This window comes from Astatotilapia calliptera, chromosome 17 (assembly GCF_964374335.1).
Source record: "Astatotilapia calliptera chromosome 17, fAstCal68.1, whole genome shotgun sequence".
Classification (NCBI taxonomy): Eukaryota; Metazoa; Chordata; class Actinopteri; order Cichliformes; family Cichlidae; genus Astatotilapia; species Astatotilapia calliptera.
In genome coordinates, this window is record NC_137438.1 from 19,097,796 (window position 1) to 19,107,549 (window position 9,754).

The 9,754-nt window shown below is 39.5% G+C and overlaps 1 protein-coding gene across 1 annotated transcript; it reads right to left on the reverse strand.

The window, feature by feature from the left end:
• Positions 1 to 74: 74 nt before the first annotated feature.
• Positions 75 to 8,407, reverse strand: cwf19l1 (CWF19 like cell cycle control factor 1). Its single transcript, XM_026146042.2, has 14 exons — positions 8,115 to 8,407; positions 6,370 to 6,454; positions 5,280 to 5,364; positions 4,987 to 5,088; positions 4,689 to 4,903; positions 4,487 to 4,602; positions 4,206 to 4,290; positions 3,673 to 3,825; positions 3,403 to 3,550; positions 3,222 to 3,301; positions 2,917 to 3,126; positions 2,126 to 2,245; positions 1,937 to 2,034; positions 75 to 1,279 (listed from the first exon to the last, which is right to left on the reverse strand). The coding sequence occupies exons 1-14, from the start codon at positions 8,135 to 8,137 to the stop codon at positions 1,135 to 1,137; spliced, it is 1,665 nt and encodes a 554-aa protein (XP_026001827.1). The 5' UTR covers positions 8,138 to 8,407; the 3' UTR covers positions 75 to 1,134.
• Positions 8,408 to 9,754: the final 1,347 nt, after the last annotated feature.

The window sequence follows — 9,754 nt, forward strand, 5'->3', positions numbered from 1 at the left end:
ATACAGTCAAATGTACAAATGTTAGGAAAACATTTAATGCAATTTTAACATACTCTAAAAAATTAAAAATGAGCTTAATGGGTTATTCAATTTTTATTTATTTGTAATATAAGGTTTGGCTAACACTTGTGTACAATTGAATAAAAAATTACATTAAAAAAATAACGAATAAAACTATCTGGACTTGAATTTTTGTATTTCTGTAGGGGCAATGCACAGTGGGAGGTGTGTTAAACTACATGGTAATACTGAAAATGTGACCATCAATCCAAAATTACATTTTAAATTTGATTATATTTACAAAAAAGAGGCATTAAAAGTAACTTTACCCATATGTGTGGTAGAAATAAAATATTTCTGAGCTGGTTCATAATTTTAAATATTTCATCAATCTCAAGATTTCTGCTCTTTTGTCAATTTTTTTTTTTCCCCCTAGCAGGGGGGGGGGGGGGGGGAACCCAAACTACACTACAGACTGTTTTCGAAAACCATAACACGCGTGTTTATAAACGGGTGGCAACAAAAGGTTACTATTCACATTTTAGACGCTAGAAATCATTTTTTTTTTTTTTTTTTTTTTTTCACCCCAAACACCAATAAAAACAGACAGCCCAGCAGTGAGGTTTACAGTTATACTCCCATTTCCTCACTGTGACTATTAAAAAGAAATACACACGCTTTGTAAAACAAAATCTGATTTAAAAAAAAAAAAAAAAAAAAATTGTTTGAGATATGATGCAAGTTTTTACTGAGCATTACACCAGAGAATTGAACCCAGTTAGCTTAGCATAAAGACTGGTCACAGCTTTATCCAAAGGTAACAAAATCAACTAATGCTAACACACGGTACAAATGAGATGTTAATTAGTATCCAGTCTCCGTACCAAGTTAAACTTTTAACTCTATGCAATCTCATTCTACCTGAAACAGTGGATTGATATAGTTAAGATGACAGTGAATGTCATAAAAGTAGAAACAAAAGCAAGAAGACTTATTAAAAATGCTGTTTGACTCAATTTTCATGTTCAGGATAGATGAAGAGGAATGCATCATACCAACAACTGTCCTCACAATGCATTGCATCATCCATGGTCCCCACAAAGCAAACTGTACAAGTACGTGTGTGTGTGTAAATTATTCATCCCAGGTGAAGTCATATGGCTGGAAGTCATCTCTCAGCTGTTTGCAGCTCTCCTCCTCCTCCTCTTTGCTTTGTTTACACTCTTTCCAGTCGGCTCGAGTCGGGATGTTTAGCACCGCCTCACTGGCCAGAACCTCCCTACGCACGCACACAAAAACCCCCACACCGTTACTCTGTGACACTGACATTATTCTCCCACAGTGCAATTCTGACCTCCCATCAAGTTTTTTTCCCTAAAATTTCATGACTGACATTTTGGAAACAGCAATTTGTCATTTTTAGATCAGTGCATATTTATGTGAACAAAACACATTAACAGTGTGCAGAATTATTGGTAATAATTATTTACCAATATTACTGAATAACATGAGACTAAAAAATAATTTTCTGCAAACCAAAGCATCTTTTCCCTGACTTAAACAGGTTTGTAGGTATGTTTGTGTATACATAATGGGTAAGTCCTGACTGTCCAGCTCTCTGGAGCCCCCTGTGGAGGCTTTTGTTTTTACACTTTCTGATATAACGTAATTTTTCTGATGACGTTTTGATAATTCTGTTATTTTATAGAGAACACAGGTATAAACAGAATGACCTGCTTTCTCTTTTTATTTTAATAACCTAATCCAAATGTGATTAAAAACGCATCTGGACAACATTTGCATTTATACATAACATTTCATAAGAAACAGTTTTATTTTAGCTTTAAAAGATGACACTGACAGTGCTGAAATTTTATGAGGCTCTTCTTTATATTTACAGGCAAACAAAGGGTGTTTAATGGGGACTGATGCTCACCTTCCAAACTGCAGAGGAAAATGTTTTTGAATGCGGTAGAAGAGCTTCTCCCCCGAGTCCAACTCTACATAGAAATATGGAGTCCCTGGAGGAGCAATCTGAACACACACGTTTAATTCAGCTTTTCAAATAGATGTTAAAAATCCCAGAATAGCCAAACCACTGTACTCCAGGTGTGTTTACGGGTACCTGCTTGAGGTCAGTGTGTTCAGGAATCTCCATCATCTCCATCTGTTGCTCCTGAGCCTGGACCATGAACGCCTCCTTGATGTCCTCTGTGGCACAGCGGTTCAACGGCACCGGCACAACCTGAATGACAATAATAACAAGAAGATGATAAATAAAGTGATCAGCAAATGTGGCAGTAAATAAAAAATCATTTTACGTTTCTCTTCCTGCGCTTGGATCACAGGAATCACACTCTAAATAAAGATACAAGGAGTTTAAACGTGCTAATTTATTGCCCAGGTGTGACTTACTTTGTGAATAACTGGCTTCTTGTATGTCAGCAATAGCAGACTTAAAAAAATATTTATCTAATTCTACGCTCAATCTCAAATTATTTTAGCAGCTTTGCATAAAGTGCACAAGTTTACCACATCTTTGTTGACCTTTTTGTTTTAGTTTGTGTTACTTCATCATTTATTACAGTGAAATATCTTGTGTACCTCCATAATCAAATTTAAAATACAAAAGCAAAAAACAATTTATTAAAAAATAGAATTATGAAGCTTTCGCTAGTTATTTTAGATTAAAAGTGGCACAAATGAAACGCTCAACTTTTATCATTCTTTTCTTCTCAAATTTTGAAACGATAAAACCAAATATGTAAAATTTTGCACTCTAAAGTGAAAAATATGACTTTTTACACTTCTACACACTGCATCTGTCAAAATTAGAAAATATTCACCCTACAGTATCATTAAAAAACAATACGAATAACACTGAATTAAAACATGTTTTCTTGGTCGTGTTTCTACCTGCAGCTGCAGATGCTGGCTCCTGTAGTTCCTCTCAAACAGCACACAGCGCTCTCCTTTGCTCTTGTAGAACTTCCTCAGGGCTGACTTGTACTTCTCCATCTCCTCCACCACCTCCGAGCTCAAGTCCACCACCGACTGGTAGTGTCCGATGGGGAGGATCAGCACATGGCGAGGAGTCAAACCGCCTTTGGCCAGCGCGAGGTAACACTGCAGAACAAATCATCCTCACTCGGCTCTAACGCTTTTACGTGAAGTCTCGAAGGAGCTTCTGTGATGTAGATTTATGAACAGCATGAACTCACGTGTGTTCCTATGCTGATGACGAGGTGCTTCTCCACCTGAGGGCTGGCCAGACAGAACCAGCATGGACCCGAGGGCTGAGCTGCACACAGAAAAACAAATTATCTGTGTAACCTCACAAAACCACACTAACTAATGAGTTCTTTCTTAAACCAGATATAAACAGAGTGTGGCTGGACTCACGGTGCCGGCGGGGCTGCTTGGGCTGCCCCTGATGATGCTGCTGGTCTCGCCCTCGCCCATCTCCATCAGAGTGCCTCTTCCTGCCGTGGCCCCGAAAGCCTCCACCCTGCTTCTTGCTCAGGTCGAAGAAGTACTGATTGGCTGGCTCCTGGCACACATATAACAACATTTTGTACTTTAAAACCTCAAATACACATTCAAAGGTGATTTAGATAAGAGTCGAGGTGAATTCTAGTGACTATGAATCTCCACAGAGGACTCCAAACAAACCTCCTCCTCTGTGGCGCTGAAGGCCGTCTTTTGTGTGTCCATCTTGTCTTTCGTGGGGCATCTGTACGGGTTTTCTGTGACGTCTTGCGGTTGCTTCACAAGCTCTGCGGGGTCCATGGTCTTCATGGGGATTATGTTGAAGGCGTACAGATACTGCAGACAGAAGGTTTTCACTTGTCATGACACATCTGGAGAATTTTTCACAGCAGGAACCTTTTAGCACAGATCTGCTCTGTTACCTGCATTTCCTGCAGGAGAACCAGGGTCTAAATTAGAGTTTTAAAATAACAGGGAGAGTCTAAATTTAGTTCAGCTGAATTGGCTATTAGGGCTTCCTGTTTGCACTGGAAACATTGGTCAGTGAAGAAAACTTTAACTTCTCTGTGGTTTCTAAGCATTTTTTAAGGACTTTATTAATCACAGATTTTGATGTTTTCCTAACTTTTAAGAAAACCTTGACACAAAGTTTTAATAAATGCAGCTATGCACATAATCTCCATGTAACTGATTCTTTGTCTTGCAGGGAAACGCACCTTCTTCTTGGCGGGGTTGTTGACGGCCGCCAGAGCAATGAAGCGGCTGACGTGTTGAGCATTTTCTTGAAGAACAATGTGATTCCTGCCGATAGACACAGTGAAAGATGGGAGTAACATAAAACAAGAACCAAACAGTTGCTTCGAATCAATCTGACTTCTGCCAGGGGGGTCACCCCCTACTGGCCAATCAAAATAATGCAGGTTTAAGGCTCTTTGATATCCAGAAGAAATTAATTAACAGGGTCATCAGTGAGCTCCCTCACCACTCTGCAGCTTACCTGTATGGGAGTCTTTCATAGTGAGCGCCCTCTAGTGCTGCAAAGTGGTATCGTGGTTTCAGTTTGTCTGCGAGGCTGGCTATCGAGTTGCTTCCACAAAGTTTTGTGTTCACTTCCTGCCGAACAGAGTTCAGAAGAATCCATTCAGCATCTCGTGGGGTCAGAGGCAGTAAAATTAAAGCAGCATAGACATCTTCATTACCGGGTTGTTTGCGTAGTGCCACACTCCTCGGGGCCACTGCGATGTCAGCAGGATGTCAACACCTTTAAATTTCGAGCTGCTGGTCAGAGGAGTCATGAGGGCCACCAGATCTTTGGAGGTGAAGCAATGAGCCGGCGCTGGTTCCTGCCGGGCTTCCTGACCGCTGACATAGGCGATCTGCAGTCCCGACACGCCGGTAAACACACCACGCCGGCCTGTAACGCACAGATGAGAGCACTGTGTCACATTTTGGTTTCATGTTTTTATTAAAAGGTCATGAATATGTGTGATCGCTTACCGAGATATGTGATGTTTTCAGCAAGCTCACAGCCATCGGCGTTTGGGAAATTCTTTACCGTTTCCTGGCTTGCTGCTCCGAGGATGTAAGTGTGGATGGGAGCTGAGGAGGCGCAGAGAAAAAAAGAGGCTTTTGAGTTTCCTCAGAAAAAGCCAAAAAACATGCTTGCTTTCAGCATGAACATAGGAGGCGCTGTTGAGTTCTTATGCAATGCTATTAATGTAACAGCGCCCCCTGTGGTCAAAAGCAACAATAAAGATGAGCATCTGCCCAGATGTTCCAGATTTTTTCACCTTTCTTGGCTCCGGTTTTGTACAGCTGCCACTCGGCTTCAGCTTCCGGCGTCGTTCCAAAAAACTCTCCAACACACAGCAGCAACTGGTGGAAAACAGATGTGAAAATCACCACAACTTAAAGACGATTACAGGTGTTTTAATATGGTAACTTAACACACAGTTCTATACAATGATCTACCAGGTCATTGAAGGTAACAAGAAAACATTTAAGGGGATGGGTGGGGGAAAACTTAGATGGAAAAAAAAAAGAATAAAAAGTTTTATGAGAAACAAAATGAGATATTTACCAGAAAAAGTCTGTAAGGACAAGTCTATAAACAAGTGTGTGTTGAAAATAAATAAACCGGTTGATTTAGAAGAAAAAACGCAAAATTGCCAGAAAAAAAGAGAAACAGCTGACAAATTCATGTAAAAGCAACTGACAAACTTACAGAGGAAAACTGGTAAAAGAATAGAAAATGGCAAATTTCTAAGAAAAAGCTTACTGTAAAAAAGGCAAGTCTATGTGGAAAAAGGAAAAACAAATTATGATAAAAATGTAATAAATTAAAATAATTTTAAAAAAAGAAAAACATCCATCCATCCATTCACTTCCGCTTATCCTTTTTAGGGTCGCGGGGGGCGCTGGAGCCTATCTCAGCTGTCATAGGGCGAGAGGCGGGGTACACCCTGGACAGGTCGCCAGTCTGTCGCAAGGCCAACACACAAGGACAAACAACCATTCGCACTCACATTCATTCACACATTCACACCTAGTGACAATTTGGGTTATCCAATTAACCTATCCCCACAAGCTGCATGTCTTTGGACGGTGGGAGGAAGCCGGAGTACCCGGAGGGAACCCACGCAAACACAGGGAGAACATGCAAACTCCACACAGAAAGGCCTGATGTTGGAATTGAACTCAGGACCTTCTTGCTGTGCGGCAACAGTGCTAACCACCGTGCCACCGTGCTAAAATCACAGCTAGTATAACAAGAAAAAACTGTCAAATTTACATTTAAAAAAAACTAAACAGATATAAAACCCCACAAATCATTTAAAAAAAATTAAATGATAACTGGATAATGTGACGCATCTGACTCACATCAAACTGCCCAGTCTTCTTCTGGATGGCCTGGACTCGGTTGAACAAAGCGTTCAGACGGCCTTCAACGTCCCCACACGCCAAACTAGAAACACGCATGTTTTAATATTTTAACAATCAAGGCAATTCATAGATGATTTCCTCTGGAAAACATCAGACAGTCTCCAAACATCTGTTGTGTTTTTGGGACTTGAATGATGCCTTACTCATTGGTAAAGTTGGACACTGAAACATCAATAGCACAAAGTGCCTCTTTTATTTTTATTTATTTATTTATTTTTAGAAAGAGGAACAATACATATTAATGAACATTTTAACAAATGTAAATATGCCAGATTATGGCCTTGGGCTAATTTCCATCTGCAGACCCTCTGGCAGGTTGGTGTTAAACACAAGTTAGTAAAAACATACAGAGACACTATTTACAGGTCATGTGACAAGGACAAAAACAGTGATCACATTATACTAGAACAAACAATGACAAGAAGAGTGGACACAGAGGACAGTATAGACAACAATAACGGAAACACATCAATTATATTGCACAAACCCCAGTATTGCACATGCCCTGACTGTCGTGATATCGCGTTCACCCATTGCACTAACAGTTGTTTTTACCTTTTTGTAATACGCTAACTCTTTTTCCCATCCAATATAAAGCATGATTATTAAACATGATCACATGTTTGCGTGTCCCTCAGCCGCCCTTTTAAGTGACTCTTAAAGATGGGTAGACTTGTACTTTCCCTCACTGACAGTGGAAGACTATTCCAGAAGCTCACCCCCTGATCTGACAGAGCATTCTGTGAAAAGGTGGTCCGCCTGAATGCCAGTTCACAATCACCTCTAACAGTGGCTCGAGTCAGTCGAGACCTGCTAGACTTTTGTTTAATAAAATCACTCATTGGTGGAGGTGCCAGACCATGTATAACTTTGTATATTAGACAGGCAGATTTAAATAATTTGAAATTAGTAAAATTTAAAAACTTGTATTTTTCTAAAATTTGACAATGGTGATATGAAAAAGGTTTTTTATGCTCTTTTGTAGCATACTTCGATTGGACCAATAGCAGCAGAGTTCGTATTAAAATAACATTAAAATAAAATAAATCAACAGAACTCGTGGATATCATTCTGTTTAATTAAAATGACGTTAATATATTCTGGTAAAGTGCAGATTTTTCACCACAAACTGCAAATATCAAACATGCCTCTACGTCTGGAGACTGTTTAATGCAACCTTTAATCATGCAAGTTTTTAACGAGGTTCTGTATATTTCAGTGTAATACATTATGCCGAAATAAAAGTGATGACCTCGTATATTTTCAAACCTTTAAACACATTTTACATTAGGCGGACGGCTTTAGAACCCATCCTGGGGGTGGATGAACACTGACGTTCAGCAGTGAAACGCGTATTTATAACATATAAATCTGAAGTTAATAAGAAACGCTTAAAATTTCTGAAATTTGTTTTAAGTCTGATGAGAGTGGTCACATTTTTGCATCTAAACCGTTCCGAAAAAGTCAACAATTACAAGACCCTGACCCGGTGAGGTTTACACGCCTGTTAACGGAAGGGTTTTCATATTTTTCTTTTACCAACGTGTTTGTATTAGAAACGGAGATCCTCTAACATCATAGCTGAAACAACATAATCAACATGGACAACATAAACAGCATCGATTTAACCAGAAGCTACATTTAACCGGACGCTGCGTCCTGTGTTCACTGAGCAGACTTACACTCTGAGCGGCTGCTCCTCCATGTCCCTGAGCAGATTTTTACTCTAAATCTTAAAATGTGGGATTTGGATTTTAGCAGCTTCCATTAACCGCCCGTCGCTAGTAACTGTCCGACTAAAACAAAGGCGGAACTATTTGTAATTTACGAAGCGGGAGTACACGCGGCTGCGCGAGACACACTAAGAAAGACAAACATTTATTAAATTAAAAATGATAATTTTAATTTCTAAAAACTACAAGAGAAGTAGCTCAAACAGTAAGAAATATTCCATGTGGCTACCCGGACAGATTTCAGTGCGGAAATAGTTGTTGCCAGGTTTGATTTGAGTGGTTTGAAGAAGCTGCCGTGTTTCAGTACGTTGTTTCTGTTTTTTCTGTAGTTTACACCTGTTCTTAAATCCACTCAGCTCTGTAATCCTGATTTTACTCTGTTTTAATTATTAAATCTGCAGTGTGTTTGTTTATTTTATTTATAATTCATATCAATAATGGGACAGAAGACTAACGAATGAATGAATTAAAGGACTTCACCAGGGAGGTAAAATCAAGCATTAACTAACAAAATAAGCAAATAAAAATAAAATTCTAAGACTTTAAATAGTTAAATTAACTGGAGTATGGGTCCTACTCGGGATACAAACTGAATGTACAAAAAACACAAGTTCTCAGTAGTTTCTATAGAAAGCCCTGATAGATACTGATAGATAGCAGAATGGGATAGGATCCTCTCCAGATTTATATGGGCAGGTAAAAAGCCAAGAGTTAAGTTTAAAACACTTCAGCTTCCCAAGGATAGAGGAGGACTGGGCCTCCCTTGCCTACATGACTTATTATAGGAACACCCAAATAAGGACTCTGGTGGGCTGGTGTAAACCTGGATATTGTTCAAGATGGAAGGAAGTGGAATTTTCCTTGGGAGGCAACTTCCCTATCGGGGCACTGATAGGAGATCCCTCAAAGTTACGTCTCCTGGGAGCCCCGGGCAACCATTGGATGGTAAGCTCAATACAGACATGGAAAAGAGTACTTAAAAGTATCAATTAAATCACAGAGCTGGATTTCTTAGGTGGTGGGCTAATAAAGGTCTCACCACATACAGTACCTTGTTGAAAGACGGAAAAGTGATGAGTTTCCAGGACCTTAAGAATAAGTTTGGGTTGCAAAATCAAGACTTTTTTTTAGATATTTGCAACTGAGGGACTTCCTGAATAAAAGCTAAAACATCACCAGTTATCGACTGGGAATGAAGAAATTATTTACATATTCGAGAATGCATTTAGAGATGCACCCTATCAACAAATTATTTCTATATTATATCGTTCACTGACCAACCTGGGGTCATGATACAAGATATGTTAAAGCAAGATGGGAACAGAGGGTAATCTATCCCTAACAGGAGAGGAATGGGATGGGATCTGTAGGCAGCAATGGTCGGTAACAAGCGCCTCCTCGTGGAGGGAATTCAGTTGGAAGAATGTAATTCATTATTTTAATACCCCGGCTCAAAAATCCAATTATTCCCATAAGACAACATGCTGGAGGCAGTGTGGACATGCAGCAGCAAATCATTTCCACATTTTTTGGGAATGTCCTTGTGTGGCTCCATTTTTGAAGGAAATACATAAGGTCCTGGAAACAAT